The sequence below is a fragment of the Capricornis sumatraensis genome, chromosome 23 (assembly GCF_032405125.1).
Source record: "Capricornis sumatraensis isolate serow.1 chromosome 23, serow.2, whole genome shotgun sequence".
NCBI lineage: Eukaryota > Metazoa > Chordata > Mammalia > Artiodactyla > Bovidae > Capricornis > Capricornis sumatraensis.
In genome coordinates, this window is record NC_091091.1 from 24360536 (window position 1) to 24377129 (window position 16594).

General features: G+C 55.5%; 2 protein-coding genes across 3 annotated transcripts in view; one reads left to right on the forward strand and one right to left on the reverse strand.

The window, feature by feature from the left end:
- The window catches only part of PDCD11 (programmed cell death 11), a 42459-nt gene extending 34296 nt beyond the window's left edge, over positions 1–8163 (forward strand). Inside the window, exons 26-36 of the mRNA XM_068961429.1 lie at positions 265–321; positions 1103–1225; positions 1776–1898; positions 2243–2543; positions 2748–2864; positions 4429–4578; positions 4790–5040; positions 5721–5889; positions 6371–6524; positions 7021–7186; positions 7859–8163. Coding sequence (XP_068817530.1) covers positions 265–321; positions 1103–1225; positions 1776–1898; positions 2243–2543; positions 2748–2864; positions 4429–4578; positions 4790–5040; positions 5721–5889; positions 6371–6524; positions 7021–7186; positions 7859–8027 — 1780 coding nt within the window. The 3' untranslated portion in view covers positions 8028–8163. The remainder of the gene's footprint in view (positions 1–264; positions 322–1102; positions 1226–1775; positions 1899–2242; positions 2544–2747; positions 2865–4428; positions 4579–4789; positions 5041–5720; positions 5890–6370; positions 6525–7020; positions 7187–7858) is intronic.
- Positions 8164–9934: 1771 nt separating this feature from the next.
- CALHM2 (calcium homeostasis modulator family member 2) lies at positions 9935–15008 on the reverse strand. Of its 2 annotated transcripts, none has more exons than XM_068961602.1 (3): positions 14817–15008; positions 12116–12830; positions 9935–10883 (listed from the first exon to the last, which is right to left on the reverse strand). In XM_068961602.1, the coding sequence occupies exons 2-3, from the start codon at positions 12668–12670 to the stop codon at positions 10467–10469; spliced, it is 972 nt and encodes a 323-aa protein (XP_068817703.1). In that variant the 5' UTR covers positions 12671–12830; positions 14817–15008; the 3' UTR covers positions 9935–10466. The 2 variants fall into 2 exon arrangements, with proteins under 2 accessions (XP_068817703.1, XP_068817704.1); XM_068961603.1 differs by lacking the exon at positions 14817–15008 and adding an exon at positions 13372–13465.
- Between the last annotated feature and the right edge of the window lie 1586 nt (positions 15009–16594).

Consider the following 16594-nt stretch of genomic DNA (forward strand, 5'->3'; position numbering starts at 1 on the left):
GCCTTCCAGAGAGCTTGCGTGTCCTCTGGTTTCCTCCTGCCAGCACCGTTCTTGGGTGAGAAGAGCAAGTAGCGCTGCTTTTACTTGATGGACTGAGGCCCAGAGAAGAGCCTTGTCCCAAGTCCCTCAGCAGGTGGTCAGCAGGACGAAGAGCAGAGCCCTCACTCTCGCCTGTTGCTCAGCCTTGTGAGAGGAAGCCGAGGCCCTCTCCCGTCTCCCAAGGTGCTGGGGTCTGCATTGCCTTCTCCTTTGCTCCCGTTCTAGGTGTTACGTCCTGTCCGCTGCAAGCCCTGTGTTGACTTTGTCGCTGAGATCATCCAGGTGAGTCTGTGTCATCAGGACAAGAATCAGGGAAGAACCTCCCAGAGGACTGAGGAGAGGTTGCGTGGATCTGACAGGGCTTTGGGCCTCCCAGCTTGCCTCACTGCTCGCCTCCTTTATGCCCAGCCCTGTTTTTATCCAGAAAAGCTGAGGACATTCTAACTGTAGAAGAACCTGTCTGCTCAGGCTCTTGTTTCCCAGGGAAAGGTGCAGACATCCAGAGTGGGGCTTGGGCTTACCTGTTGGTGGTCCTGGTGAAGGGAGGTGATGTAGCCCCCAGGGTTACACAGCGGGGGCGAGTGCCGTCAAGTGGATTAGCCTGAAGTCATGGTTTGAGGTGGACATTTATGAGGCTTGACCATCCTCTCCCTGTTACTATTAGCGCTGTCCAGAGCTGACAGGACTTCAGGAGAAGGTGGGGCTGGGCTCTGCAGGTGATGGCCTACTGACAGGTCCAGAGTCACCTTCTTACAAAGAGTTGTTACCTCAGGAGGTCTTCCCAGGTAGTGCAGTGGTCAAGAATCCTCCCGCCAGTGAGGGAGATGCAGGAGGTGTGGGCCTGATCCCTGGGTGGGGAAGTTGCCCTGGAGCAGGAAATGGCAAGCAGCTCCAATACTCCTGTCTGGGAATTTCCATGGACAGAGGAGCCTGGCGGGCTACAATCCATGGGCTGGCAGAGTCTGACATGACTGAGTGACTGAGTGCATTATCACGGGGACGTCAGGGGTGAGGGTGGGCTGAGGGCTTAGAGGTATGTGTGCAAGCCTTTTTATGCCTTTAGGACGAACCCAGAGACGAAAAGCAAAATAACAGATCCAGAGATTAACTCCATCAAGGACCTTGAGGAAGGGCAGCTCTTGAGGGGCTTCGTCAAGTCCGTCCAGCCGTCCGGCGTGCTCGTAGGGTGAGTGAGGCGGAGCCTGGGGACGTGGACCAGCCCCGTGTCCTCCAGGAGCCTGTCCTGGTTGGCCCCCGCTGCTCCCTCAGTCACCGCCTCTGAAGGAACGTGAAGGGAGGAGACTGAGTTCCCACGGTGTTTTAAATTCCAGGTCTTTTCATACTTTTAAAAAAGTTGTAAATTACTCTTCTGTTTGGTGTTTTGGACAAAGAAAGTGGCATGTCATGATTCGTGAGCGTCCCGCGAGCTGCCAGCGCCAGTCGCTGCAGCCTCCCCTGCTGTTACTATTTCTCTTATTTCCTTCTGTCCTTCTAGCAGCTTTTGAGTTGTGTGTTGTGACGCTCTGATACGGGGTGAAAAATACCTTCCTATTATATCTTCATTACGCTAGATGTTTTTTCCAGTCTACAAAGCCCTCTTTATTTAGTTGAATGCCAAGAACCGTCTGTTGTAAATCCTTGTCCCACTTGGGTCTCTGGGAGGGCGCGGGCTCTAGCTTGGCTGGGACTCCGTTGCCATGTTTACGACTACGGGACGCTTGTCTCTCTCCCGTCAGCCTTGGCCCCTCAGTTACGGGTTTGGCCCAACACCCGCACGTCTCCCAGCACAACCAGTCCAAGAACGCTCCTTATGACAGACACCTCCCTGAGGGGAAGCTGCTCACAGCCAAGGTCCTACGGTGGGTGCCCTCTCTCTCTCTCACCCCTTTCTCTGGGAACTCTGGGAGGAGATTGAGAGCTAAACTTTAAACATCATGGCCTAGGTGATGGTAAATGTGGTCCGTGAGCTCCCTTTGTTTGGCACCTTCTGCCTCAGCTCCTGAAAGCAGGTGTGTACTTTTCTTTGCACAGCACCTGTAGTTGAGGCCGGAGGGAGGGGCAGCACAGCCACGCTCTGTATTTTTCTAAGTGTCGTATGATGTGTGGGTCATTCCTAAGATGACTGAACGGATTCCAGGGCAGGTTGGGGCAGGACCCGCTGTACTGTGTTGTCCTCGTCATCCGCTCTGTCGTCCTGTCGTAGCCTGAACCATCAGGAGAGCCTGGTAGAGCTGTCACTCCTCCCCGATGCCACTGGAAAGCAGGACGCGCGTTCTGCCCGCTTGAGACAGCCACCTCCAAAGCAAGAGGGGAGGGAAACGGAGGCAGTGGAGAGAAACCACGAAGGAAAAGCAAAGGAGAAGAAGCAGCAGAAACAGAAAGAGAAGAGAACTGGCAAGGGGCAGGAGGGGGCGCAGCCACCTTGCAAGGAGAAGAAGGAGCCCCAGAAGCCCCAGGCAAAGAAGCTGGGCAAGCGGCCGCACCCCGAGTCCAGCAGTGAGCAGGTAGGGCCCTTGGGAAGATGGCCTCCCCTCACGTGGAAGGCGAGCCTTTCAGAAGCTACCAGCAGCTGCCTCGCCGCCGCCTCTGGGACTGAGAGCAGCGGAGTTTGTGTAGGGCACGGGGTGCTGCTGGGAGGGCCGGGATCAAGCACCCCCTGGGCCATGAAGAGAAGCGAGGCTCAGCATCGTCCCTGCCTGTCATCCCAGGAAATCGGGAGCAAGAAGCAGAAGAAAGCTGTCCTGTCCGAGGAGGACGACAGTGGTGTGGAAGTGTATTACCGAGAAGGAGAAGAAGAGGCAGAAGAGATGAGCATGTTGCCCAAGGTGAGGGGCGGCGGGGTTGGGGAGGAGGGCTGCTCCGAGAGGAGAGTCCCTGGTCTCCTGCCTGAGGACTGGGCTGTCATCAGCACCCCTTTCTTGTCCTCATTTTCTGTAAAATAGGAAAAGGTGGTGAGGCTAGTTTCCTCAGTTGGTCATCAGGTCCTAAGGACAGGGTCCCTGCTTAACTGTTGAATAGGCTTAAAAGTCGATTCTAATCCACATTTATTCAGTTCAGTTCAGTCGCTAAGTCGTGTCTGACTCTTTGTGACCCCGTGAATTGCAGCACACCAGGCCTCTCTGTCCATCACCAAATCCCGAAGTTCACCCAAACTCATGTGCATCGAGTCGGTGATGCCATCCAGCCATCTCATCCTCTGTCGTCCCCTTCTCCTCCTGCCCTCAATCCCTCCCAGCATCGGGGTCTTTTCCAATGAGTCAGTTCCTCGCATGAGGTGGCCAAGTATTGGAGTTTCAGCGTCAGCATCAGTCCTTCCAATGAACACCCAGGACTGATCTCCTTTAGGATGGACTGGTTGGCTCTCCTTGCAGTCCAAGGGATGCTCAAGAGTCTTCTCCAACACCACAGTTCAAAAGCATCAATTTTTCGGCACTCAGCTTTCTTCACAGTCCGACTCTCACATCCATACATGACCACAGGAAAAACCATAGCCTTGACTAGATGGACCTTTGTTGGCAAAGTAATATCTCTGCTTTTTAATATGCTGTCTAGGTTGGCCATAACTTTCCTTCCAAGGAGTAAGTGTCTTTTAATTTCATGGTTGCAGTCACCATCTGCAGTGATTTGGGAGCCCAAAAAAATAAAGTCTGACACCGTTTCCACTGTTTCCCCATCTATTTCCCATGAAGTGATGGGACCAGATGCCATGATCTTTGTTTTCTGAATGTTGAGCTTTAAGCCAGCTTTTTCACCCTCCTCTTTCACTTTCATCAAGAGGCTTTTTAGTTCCTCTTCACTTTGTGCCATAAGGGTGGTGTCATCTGCATATCTGAGGTTATTGATATTTCTTCCGGCAATCTTGATTCCAGCTTGTGCTTCTTCCAGTCCAGCGTTTCTCATGATGTACTCTGCATATAAGTTCAATAAGCAGGGTGACAATATACAGCCTTGATTTACTCCTTTTCCTATTTGGAACCAGTCTGTAAGTGGAGCTAAATTAAATTAGTCAGGTGGTGGGAGAGCCAGCAAAGAAAGAAAGGCTTTTTCAGCCTGTCTGAGACTGTGTCTCCTTGTGAGAAATGAAGACAACCCCGAGGACCAGTGTGGAAGGGCTTCCCTGCCTCCCTCAGAGCGTTTGGCACACCTTTGTCCTACATTAATGTGTGTATGCATATGTAGCTTTTTAAAAAATTATTACTTAAATTTAGTTATTTACAAAGAAAGCTTTTCGTCACTCCTGTAAGTTTCCCCAGTGGACCAGGGTGTAGCCTGGTCTAGACCTCTAGGTTTCTGGGCATGGTGGGAGCCCCTCCTCCTCCAGTGGGAAGGGGCTGGGGAGCAGGGGCCGCTGGGCCCAGTGCTGGCGTCACGCGTGCCTTTGATCCTCAGGAGAAGCTGACCAGGCCAGCAGAAGCGCCCCGGCTGCAGCTATCTTCCGGCTTCGTTTGGGACGTGGGTCTGGACACCCTGACCCCAGCCTTGCCACCTCACGGAGAGAGCTCGGACAGTGAGGAGGACGAGAAGCCAGAGCAAGCCACGGTGCCGTATCTTCCAGGGCATCACCTCTTTCACAGGGACCCTTGGGCTCCCATGCTCTGCCCTAAGCTCGGTGTCTCTTTGGGCAGGCGGGGCCGTCCCAGGCGGGGAGTGATTGCCAAGCCACAGACTGCCCTGCCGGCTCCTGGCTTCCACTGCAGACCTCTCTGGGTCTGAGGAGCAGACGACTCACCTGCTGCTCTGCTTTCCACAGCAGAAGAAGAAAAGCAAGAAGGAGAGGGAGCTGGAGAAGCAGAAGGCGGAGAAGGAGCTGTCCCGCATCGAGGAGGCGCTGATGGATCCTGGGCGACAGCCGGAGTCGGCCGAGGACTTCGACCGACTGGTGCTGAGCTCGCCCAGCAGCTCCCTCCTGTGGCTGCAGTACATGGCCTTCCACCTGCAGGCCACGGAGATCGAGAAGGCCCGGGCCGTGGCTGAGAGGGCGCTCAAGACCATCTCCTTCAGGTCCCGGCCTCACCGTCCTGCTTTGGGCCCCATCTTTCCTCAGGGAGGGCCGTGTCTCCTCCGCAGGCCGGCGGCAGTTGGGGCGACTGCCACCAGGGCCCATGGCTTCACAGGCTTTCTCTCAGAGACGGCCCAGCCATAACATAGATCTGCTCCTTTATATTTCATGGTCCTTTTCACAGAGAGCTAGGGTCACATTTCCATGAGTCCTTACACTTCAGGTGCCTCACTTGGAGAAAAGTAGAAGAGGGAAAACTTGCCTCTCCGCATACCTGGGTGAAAATCCTGGTGTGGCCGTCTTCCAGGCCGAGGCTCTAGCAGGCTTCCCAAAAGCTAGTGAAGAGGGATGGTGCTCCTTTGCATTGTTATCTTGGCTTGAGGGGAGATTCAGACCACAGGTTCTGCCCTGTCCAGCCCAGCCCTCAGGCCAGTTTGAGATTGGTAGATTTCCTTCCCAAGAAGGGAGGTAGAAGCTAGGGGAGCCTCAGACCCCGCAGCCATGGATGGGCGTTCCTGCTCCCACGTGAGCTGCAGTGGGGCTCTCAGTGCCGGCTTGTGGGGGTGGGGACTGAGGACATGGGTGGAGCCTGGGGAGGGGACGTAGTCCCAGCCCCCTAGTTGGGAGTGGGGGCTCATGGGCCTGAGAGGATGGACTCATGTGCTGACTGTTCTCCCTCCAGAGAGGAGCAGGAGAAGCTGAACGTGTGGGTGGCCCTGCTGAACCTAGAAAACATGTATGGCTCCCAGGAGTCGCTGACCAAGGTCTTCGAGCGGGCCGTGCAGTACAATGAGCCTCTCAAGGTCTTTCTCCACCTGGCTGACATTTACACCAAGTCAGAGAAATTCCAGGTAGGGGTCTGGGCCAGGCAGCCGGCTTCCAGAGGGGCCTCAGCCGCTCCTGGAAGTCCCTGAGGCAGCGGGGACGTCTCGGGGAGGGGGGAAACCCCTGCCTCTGGGCCCAGTCCTGCCCCAGGCTTGCTCATCTTCAGGTGGGAGAAGCTGTTTTCCCCACCCTTGAGCCACCAACAGAGGTGTCACAGATAGGAGGTGATGTGGCCCAGTCGCCCCTTTCCGTCTCTCCTCGCCCTCATCGTGCTCACGCTGTCTCTAGTCTCGACCTCCTCACGGCATAGGATTAGGAGGGAGACTCCTCGGCACGTGCTCTCCTCATCCTGGGCGCCTGCCCTTTCCCGTCACATGTGGATCGGGGCCTGGACACTGAGGAAGCCCCTGAGCCCAGGGCTAGCTTCCCACGAGCGTAGCCATCTGTCTCTGCCGTTGCCCCCTCTGCTCTCACCTGCTCTCTCAGCTTACATCATTCTTCCCACAGGAAGCTGGCGAACTCTACAACCGGATGCTGAAGCGTTTCAGGCAGGAGAAAGCTGTCTGGGTCAAATACGGCGCCTTCCTTCTGCGGAGGGGAAAGGCGGAGGCCAGTCACCATGTGATGCAGCGAGCCCTCGAGTGCCTGCCTAAGAAAGAGCGTGAGTGCTCGTTCCTTCCACCCACCCAGATCCTGAGCCCAGTAGGCTCCCTGAGTCTGGGCAGGGGCGTGGGGGTCTTCTCGTCCAAGGGCTGGTTTAGGGAGGCCTTCTGGAGGGTGCTAGCTTGCTCTCTGTTGATTATATACTCATGAAGATGTGCTCATGTTGCATTTTAAATGCTAAAACTCCAGAGATTGAGAAACAAAAAAGGATTAGCATCAATTCTTTTGCTTGTGCCTGCCTGCCCCACAGCCTACCTCCCATCCCCCATCCACCTTCCGGGCCCAGAGAGTAGAATGTCTGCCGTTTGGGAGTCATAGAGCAGTGCCCATCGGTGTATTTAGCCCTCAACCCGCCCCTGCATCCCTCTTGTCATCACCTGGGTCTCAGGACCCAAGGGCAGGGAATCGGGCATCAGACTCTGTGCCCGTAGAGTCATGCGTTGTGATGAGGGCGTCTCTCTGCTTTCTGTGTCTGAGCTGTCCTCTCCCTGCAGACGTGGATGTGATTTCCAAGTTTGCACAGCTTGAGTTCCAGCTAGGGGATGCAGAACGCGCCAGAGCCATTTTTGAGAGCACACTGAGCATCTACCCAAAGCGCACAGATGTCTGGTCGGTTTACATCGACATGATCATCAAGCACGGCAGCCAGAAGGAAGCCCGGTGAGTGGGGAGGGTGGGCTGAGGCCTCATTCCCTGTGGCGGGGTGGGGGGCGGGCATCGACCACTCAGGAGTTTTAGCCCTGCAGCAGCTCCCAGCACCCCAGTCCTCTTACTCTTGACATGACACAGCAGGTTCTGTGGCATTCACAGTTCCGATTTCTTTTTCTACCTCGGGGGGCCAGCCACCGGTCTGGCTGGAACCTCGGCTGGGAGGTAGGCTGGCCCCAGGCCTGGGAGTCAGGAGACTGGGTTTTCCTCATAATTAATGCTGAGCCTGGCTCTCATTGTAGAGAGTGTTCACAGGCATGATCTCACCTGTCACCACCAGCATCCCCCCAAGACAGAGAGGATTAGAGATGGCTGGACTGAGGTCCAGAAAGAGTTGGTGCCCGCCCACGCCTCTCAATGAGCTTTAAGCAGAGCTGTCCTCGCAGATCCACACCTTGCTGGCTGTCCCATCCCATTAGTTCTGTCCTGATTCCCTGTGTGCCTTCAGGGCACTCGGCCCTGTAACATCTCAGTCTGCTCCTCTGGAAAGCAAGGCTGGACGTGACAGTTTATAATGGGAATAAAAATAAAGGTAGAAGTGGGAGTGCTCCAGAGCCTGAGAGCAGCGAGTGAAGGTCAGCCAGGAATCACATGACCAGGGACGCCATCTGCTCTCCCTCCCAGGGACATCTTCGAGCGGGTCATTCACCTGAGCCTGGCCCCCAAGCGAATGAAATTCTTCTTCAAGCGCTACCTGGACTACGAGAAGCAGCACGGCTCGGAGAAGGACGTGCAGGCTGTCAAGGCGAAGGCCCTGGAGTACGTGGAGGCTAAGAGCGCCGTGGTGGACTAGGGGCCGGCTGGCTCCAGGACACTGCGACACCCTGCCCGACCCTCAGGCGTCTGCGCCGTTGAGAAACTGTGTTGCCTGAGGACTCTATTTACGTGCTGCCTTTTCTGCAGCATCCTTGGGGTAATCCCGTCAAGATGAAAAATAACTTGAGATTTCTTATAATTCCTTTTTGCTTGTCTTAAGAACCAATTTGTTTCATCTTTTTCCTTTTCTGGGGCTGCTCAGTGGTTGCAGGCAGCAGACTTCTGGGTCCCCAGGGAACCTGAGAGTCTCCTTCTTGGGAGGTCCCTGGGAGCAGGAATGGAGGGCCAACTCCCCACAACCCTGGAGTCAGGATCCCACTGTGGCCCTGGCGGGCTCTTGGTCCAGCAGGGGGTATGAGTGGGGTGATCAGCAGGGTCCTGGGAGCAGGCCACACCCTTCTAGATTACGGCATCTCTGGACCTTGCCTCTGGCTCAGCTCCGTGGTACCTTGTGCCCCTTGTTGGAGGCTGAGAGGCTTGGGCAGGAGGAGAGGCAGAGCCCAGAAGGGAAATTCAGGGACCTGAGTGCCTGAGAGGAAGGTGACAGGTATCAGCTCAAACCAGCTGGTGATGTCTCCTCCGGGGGCCAGTGGGGCTAGATTACCCAACCTCTCTGAACTGGGTGCCTTGTTTGTGAAATGGGGTTAAACAATCCTGCTTGAAGGATTTTATGGACTGAGTGAGAGCATGTATATTACGTGCTGCCACAGGGCCTGGCACGTGCCTGCTCAGTGAGGACCCAGATTGATGTGCTGTGTGACCTTGGGAGACTACACAGATTCTCTCCCTGTTGCTCCCCTGAGGAGAGCTTGCTGGGCAGAGGGCATTGACTGACTTGTTCCTTGGGACCTGAGGGAGAAGGGATGTGATGGGCCCGCTGCACCCCCACCTCCCTGTAAATTTCTCAGAAAGACTGTCTCTGCTTCCTTTGATAAGTAATAATCCCGTGTTCCTGAATTAAGAGGCCAGCCCAGACCCAGCTAGTTGAAGCCAGTTCATTTTTGGCTTGGTCTTAAGGGAATTAAAAGTTTCCTTGGGCAGAGCTTTAAATGTCCTGAGAGCTGGGGAGCTTTTCTGTGGGAAATGACTGAGTCCCATGAGAGATTGGGACAGACACAAGGGAGAGCGCATCAGAGGTCCTAGAAGTGGCGGAGGTGCTCAGGCAGGGCGGGCGTGGGAGGGAGGCCATGAAGCGCTGCCCTGGTTCTTGCTTGTTAGCTCTGGGTTACGAGAGCTGGACTGCCCAGCTGAGCACAGGGGCCGGGTCTGCTGACTCCTGATGTCTAAGCCGAGCTTCCCTCTGAGAAAGGCCAGGCTCCATCTGTTTCCCAGATCAAATCAGATGACTGAACCCAGTTAAGAGATCATCAGCCCCAGGGCCTTCCCGCAAGCGGGAACACCTGCCTCTGCCTCCCCTGACCCCCAGCCCTCCCTTCTACCCATTTCAGTCTCACCCAGGGTCTCTGTCCTCTTCCCTCCCCAGGTCTGGGATTTAGGCCTGTCCCCCCAGTAGCTCAGCTGGTAAAGAATCCGCCTACAACACAGGAGACCCCAGTTTGATTCCTGGGTTGAGAAGATCCCCTGGATAAGCGATAGGCTAACCCACTCCAGTATTCTCGCCTGGAGAATCCCCATGGACAGAGGAGCCTGGCGGGCTGCAGTCCATGGTGTCGCAAAGTCGGACATAGCTGAAGCAACTTAGCGCATAGCATCGTGACCTCCAGTGTGCTGTGGCATGACCCATCCAGTCACAAAGACACCAAGCTAGTCCTTTATACTAAGAAAAGCTTTATCAAAAATGTGTATAAAATAAAGCTGGAGGCATACGCCAGAGGGCTGCTTCCCAGCTGTGCATACCGAGCCAGCTGTCCATGTGCAGTTCCGCAAGTGGCCTGCATAGCCTTCTGCACGCGAGCCTGCTGGTGAGGTTCATCGTCACCTGACTGCTGGCCAGGGCTTCCCACGTGGGTGGAATGGGTCCCTCTAGTCAGGTCATCCTCCACATCATAGTTCATGAAGGACCAGCTCTGGGAAAGGGTCTTTTCTCCAAAGCTGTTGACCAAGTGGCTGGTGGCAACTGGAAAAGGGACTTCTTCAGGTCTGAGGGCCTTCCTGCCAGAGCCCACCTCGTCTACCAGCTCTCACATCCATATCCCAGTTTCACTTGGTGTTCATTTATCTCCTGGCCTGTTTCCCCCAAAAGCTATAGTTAAAAAATCTCTGGGGAATTCAGTGGTTGGGACCGTGCACCTTAATTGCAGAGGGCGAAGGTTCAGCCCTGGGTCAAAGAACTAAGATCCCACAAGCCATGCGCAGCCAGAAAACAGAAGTCCCCTCTGATGCTCGTGTGAGCAGGCAGTGGGGTTCAGTTTGGGACCAAATACCGTCATTGGCCAAGAGTGTGGGAACGGGACCCTCAGGAGGGAAGCAGGGACATCTCTACATGGTCCGGGGCCATGCCGTTGCCCACCACACCCTGGGCCCACTTGTGCAGGCGGCTGTAGAGTGGGAGGCCTTGGTTCTCACGGTACAGGTAGACGCCGGTGATGGCGTTCCACTGTGGCCGCGGCTGTGTGCCTTCCACCGGGAACTTGGAGACCAGCTCCTCGTCGTCCTTGTTGAGCGCCACAAAGCCGAAGAAGCGGCGCACGTTGTTGGCAGCCAGCACTCGTGAGTGCACCTCAGCCGTGCGCTGGAACAGCTGGTCCTCGTTGGCGCGGTACTGCGCCCAGTAGGCCTCCTGGCGGTAGCTGAGTGGTGAGCAGTAGTGCTTGAGGCATTTGGTCAGGAACACCAGGATGGCCACCACGCCGATAAGCAGCCACCCAAAGAGCTGGCCAGAGAAGGGGCAGGGTTGAGGGCGGGCAGCGAGCTGCCTGGACCCCTACCTGCCCCGGGAAGAAGTGGCGGGAGCTGGTCAGAGGGTGTGGGCTGGGTAGAACCAGACATAACCCCCTGAGAGCTGGCTCTGTCCCTTCCCTGGCCTCAGATGCTGTTCCTCTAAGGGCAGCAGGCCCTTCTGACTGTGATTCCTCCACTTTGACCTCACTCCCTGGAGCTCACACCTTCTGTGTTTAGACTTAGCCTCTTTGAAATCACTCATGTGCTTGTCTCGTGTGGCTGTGAGCCTATTGAGGACTAGGACAGTCAAGGTCATCTTTGTTTCCCCATTTAAGCGTGGACAGAGATCTGTGGGCATTTGAGCATCAGATACATTTTATCTCTCTGCCTACCATCTTCCGTCTCCCTTGGTGCTGTCTCCAGCCCTCCTTTTCCACTTGTGTTACTTATGTACCTTTAGAAAATCTGTGCTCAGGTCTTTCCCTGGCGGTCCAGTGGTTAAGACTCCGCACTTGCATTGCACGGGTTCAATCCCTGGTCAGGGAACTAAAATCCCACATGCCATGCAGTGTGACCCCCCGAAAAGAAAACTGCTGTTTTCTGCCTGTTTCTCACACCCTGCTTCTTTTAAGTTAACACAAGCTGTTTTTCTGCTCCTGCTCAGGTCTCTTCGCTTGCCTCCTCTCCCTGACCAATTCCACTTCTTCAGAACTAAGCTGAGGCTGAGGCTAGGATCGTGGTGGCAGCTGCTGCTTCCTGACTGGACACCCCTCCTGTCTCAAGGGACTTTTCTTCTGTCGGCAATGCCTGAGGCTGACTCTGCTGGGTAATGGCTTTTCCTGGGATAGGAACATGCTCATCGCCTGAGCCAGCCATCCTCCACTACCAGCTCATGGCGGACAGCAAAACTTTCATAAGACGGCAGGGGTTTGTGCTCAATCCAGCTGGAGCAAAGGGCTTAATCTGTGACAGGTATCAGGCTCGGACAGCAAGAAAAAAATTCCTTTAATGTTTAAAACTCTCTTATTTGGGATGGCGTTGACCCTTGTCCCACCAATCGCTAACCCATGGATCCCCAGCTCTGATGCCTGAGGCTGTTAATCTAGTGATTTTCTGGAGAGCTCAGCCCCAGAGGACTAACTCCAGGGTTAACCCTGAGCCGTTATCTGCCCACCCACCATCAGGTAGGGGAGAAAAGAGGAGCTTCTCTTGGTACAGTCTTACCTGGGACTCATACTTGAGTCTGCGGCTGACCTCCTCCCGGAAGACTGACAGGTTGGCAGGGCCCTCCCCGCATGGGAACCTGGCCAGGATTTCTGTGGCATGGGCTAGTGGGAAGCTCCTTTCTCCAACCATGAGTGAATAGGGGTTCACGAACTCACTGAGAGCACAGACATAGGCCTCACCACGCAGCAGGGAGATGACAGACCAGGTGACGGGGGCCACGGCTGCACGGCCCACGATGGAGCTTAGGAGGAGGAAGTTGGGGGCAGCCGAGCAGTTCTTGGTCCTCCGGTACTGGCACTCAGCAACCAGGTTCCAGGTGTGGTTGTTGAGGATGACGCCAATGAGGAAGAGTGCCAGGGCCGGCACCCCAATGGCTGCCAGCCCATACAGGTAGTTCCGGGCTGGTGAGCAAGGGCAGTGGAAAGCCACCACGGTGAACAGCTCCTGGCTGCCCACCGTGCCTAGTGCCACCAGCCCGTTGAAAATCATCACATCCTTGCTCTTGAAGAAGAGTGACAGGAAGCGGAAGTTCTCTGCGATCAAGGCTGCCATGGTGATGGGTCAGCTGGGGGACCGACGGCAAGGGTGGAGGCAGGAGGCGATCTGGATGATGGCTCCAGGTGGGACTACGAGAGCTCGCAGGCTAGTGGGCACCGGAAGGCAGGGCACAGTCTTGCCATTTCATCCCCTGTAGTGGCCAGTTGGGTGCTTCCTGTGGGACAGTAGATGACAAATCAGTATTTGCCTCTGAAAATAGGGACCAAGGGGCTCTTGTGAAGTCAGGTTGGTGAGAAACAAAGGAGACTCGGGGAGCCGCAGGGCCAGGTAGAAATAGAGTACCCACTGTTCACTGAGCTACTGTATGTCAGGCGTTTTGCACCCCTCATTGCCCATCATCATGGTCCTGCACTGAGCTGTGATAGCCCAGTGCACGGTTGAGAAGGTGGAGGTTTCCCCAGGGTGACTGCCTGCCCGGCTCACACATGAGTGCAGAGCTGAGATTTAAGCTCAGGTCTGTCTGCCTCACACACAGGTTCTTGTCATCCCCATAAGCTTCCCTTGAGGTGGGGACTAGGAATGGCCCTGTGGCTTTGGGGAATCTGGGGTATTGACTGGCTTTCCCTTTGGGATTCCAGGTACTTGCTAATGTGCTGGGGGACCTAGGACAGTTTGGAGGGTGTGTCCTCGGGTGTCTAGCCCATGGGTATAAAAGCTGGAGTGGGTGTCCGGTGGATGAGGGACTTGAGCTTGACCCTGTGCTATGGGCTGGTGTGGAGGAAGAGGTCTCCAGTCAGTGGTGAGCCTGGTGCAGCCTCCCTGGAGTTCATAAGAGCCTTTTCATTTTGGAGACCACAGGCTCTGGACTGGTTTAGGAGATCCTGGCTCTCAATATACTTCATGACTTTTCTCTGGACTTCAGTGTTCTCATCTGTGAAAAGAGGATAAATCATTTGGCCCTTGTCCTCCTCTTAGGAATGCTGGAGGGAAAGAAAGGGAATTAACCATGCTTGATAACTCTCCCATATATGACACCCTCCATCTCACCCTGTCCAGTCCTGAAGGCTTCTCCCAGAGGTGAGGTCGATGGCGAGGGGTGTGTGTGTGTGTGGGGGGGTAATTCTTAGTGGGGCAAAAATCAGGAAACAAAGCCCTCCAGAGGATAAGCGCTTTGCTCAAAGCTATTCAAATATGGACGTGCCTGGAGGAGACTTTTGTGCGTGACCTAAGCAGGCCTGGGAAGTGGACAACAGTGGGTCAAACTAAGCAAGCCCTCTGTTTTCCTGGTTTCCTCTGCCCCTGCTCTGTGCCCATCCACAAGAGCCCTGGCAAGCCTCCCCTTCCCCACCTGTTCCCCTTTCTTTGTCCAGCAGCCATGTTCCACCCAGGTCCCCAGGCCTGGGGCTGCCCAGCCAGCCAGCAAAGGAGGCCTTGATGAAGCCTAAGGCTTGGCCATGCCTGCGAGACAGTGGAGTCTCCGAAGGCAGGCTGTCTCTCGAGCCTGCTCTTGGTCTGGGTAGCAGCAGTGCTGGCAGCCTGCCAGGAAGTAGCCGAGGCCTCCAGCTTCAGCCCTGTTCTGCCCCAACTCCCTTCCCAGGTTCCACCCACACAGGCAAGGGTGTGGCCCCTGTTCTTCTTTCTATCCGGGGATGAAAAACAAAAGTCCTCAGGCCAGAGGCAGCTGGGGAGTGGAGAGATGGGAGGTGAGGGGTGGGCAGGGAACAGAGGTGGGGGGTCCTGCCAGTGTTTCCTTCTGTGCCTCCTCTCTGGACCACTGTCCCTCCCGGTTACTGCCAAGACTGCCTGACTGGCTGCCACGTGGGTTGCCAGGTGGAGAAGGAGAAGAGATCTGTCTTGCCTAACTCACTGTCTCCGGTGCTGGGATGATCCGGTTAAAGGCAGCCCCCTCTCCCCGCCCCTCCTCTTGACTTAACCACCTCTAATATGCTCCCCTGGGTTCAAAAATCACAACAGTGGTGGGTGGTGCGCAGAGGAGAGAACACTGCCCCTGAGAATACCGCCCTTGGGCCCCAGGCCTGGGAGTGTCATATCCAGGCCCGGATGAGACCTCCAACAGCAGCAGTAAGGACAGGAAACGGGTGCCTGGGGAGTGGGGGGAGGGGGTTCAGGGAGGGGCCTGGCTCCCGGGAAAGTCCCTCCGGGTAGACCTGGAGTGGCCCTGTGTGCTCCCCTTCCTTACCTGGGATCTGCTGCGGGCACCGGTAGCTTTGGCCTCCGAGGGGCAGGGCTCTCCAAGTGGCGCAAGAACATCAGAGACCCCGGTGGGGACCAGCCCGTGCCCTCTCCCTCCCGCTTTGCTTCTTCTGCCCAGGAGAGACCGGCAGGGCCTGGGGCTGTTGAGGTCTTCCGAAAAGTTTAACTCCAGAAAAGAGGCTGAACCCCGCAGGATGGATGGTGTGACCCAGCCAGTGGAAAAACAGTCTCCGGGCAGGCGGGCGCCAGGCAGTGGGGGCGGGCGGAGGGCGGGCAGCACGGAGAGGAGAGGAAGTGGAGGAGTCAGTTTTGCACTAGCCCGCCTGCCTACAGAGGCTCCGCACCAGTGGGACCAGTTTGGGAGCTAGGCAGGGGGCCCTCGGCATTTCTGGTCTGGGCCTGTCCTCCAGGCTGGTTTCAGGAGCACCCCCAGTACTTGATCTCCACTGACAGAAGCAGCCAGAACCGAGCCCCAAGCAGGATTAGGGGAGAGGAGCCACCAGACTGAGGCTGACTCCTAGTGGGGTATGCAAAGACAAAGGCCCCCCTCCCCCATCCTGGTCCTCTCTGAGCAAGCCCTCCCCCTGCTGGCTCTTCTGTCCTCACTTCCACTCACTCCCCAGATGCTGCTTAGAATCTCAGGAGCACTGATGAGAAAATTCTGGACTCTAGGGATTTTCTGAGGCCCTGTGGGGAGAGCTCTGACTGGTGGGTGGAAATTACGAGGAGGCAGATGAAGCCCTTTGTAACAATTAGAGCTATCCAGCCTGTTCCAGAAACTGGTCGTGAGATCCCTGTCTGTGGAAGTATACAATCTGAGGCTGAAAAGTCATGGATCGGTAATGCTGAAGGGGAGGGCCCGGCCCAAAGACTGTGTCGATGACCCACCCTCCTGGACCAAGGGAGAGACCCCCCAGACCCCTGTTCACTCTGCAGTCCTGGGGTTCTGTGACCTTAGAATTGCTGAGTGACCTGCTGGCCTCCCTCAGCTGGGCTTGTTCAAGTGCAGGAATGAAGGGAAAAGGACCAGTGTTCATTTTTTTCACATCTTACCATGTCCCAAATACGGTTCCAGATTCTTCCTTAGAAGTTATCCTTTAACCTCACTGTAATCCTGAAAAGCAGGTCTTTTAAACATCCGTTTTACAGACAGACAACTGTGGGTCAGAGGGATTGACCCACTGGGATTGAATCCTCTGTGGGTCAGAGGATTGTGGGTCAAAGGACTTGCCACAGGTCCTACAGTCCCAGTATCTGAATGCAGGTTTGCCTGACCTAAAATTTTACTCTTTCCTTCACATTTCTTTAAAATTTATTTTTATTTATATTTTGGCTGTGGTGGGTCTTTGCTGCCGTGCACAGGCTTTCTCTAGTTGCGGCAAGTGGAGGCTACTCTTGGTTGCGGTGCCCGGGCTTCTTCATTGCAGTGGCTTTCAGTGGCTTCTCTTGGTGCAGGGCACAGGCTCTAGGCGTGTGTGCCTCCCTAGTTGCAGTACATGGGCTCAGTAGTTGAGGCAGGCTCAAGCAGTTGTGGCACGTGGGCTTAGCTGCCCTGTGGCATGTGGGATCTTCTGCACCAGGGATCCAACTGGTGTCCCTTGCATTGCAAAGCAGATTCTTAACCACTGGATCTCTGGATCACCCTCCTTCACATTTATACTTCCCAATAACTCTGGGCTGGCTTTTTTCCTCTGGACAACACCACTCCCCCCTCCGCCACCCACTCCCAGCTGCTAACATACCCCTGGTCTTCACTCATCTGAA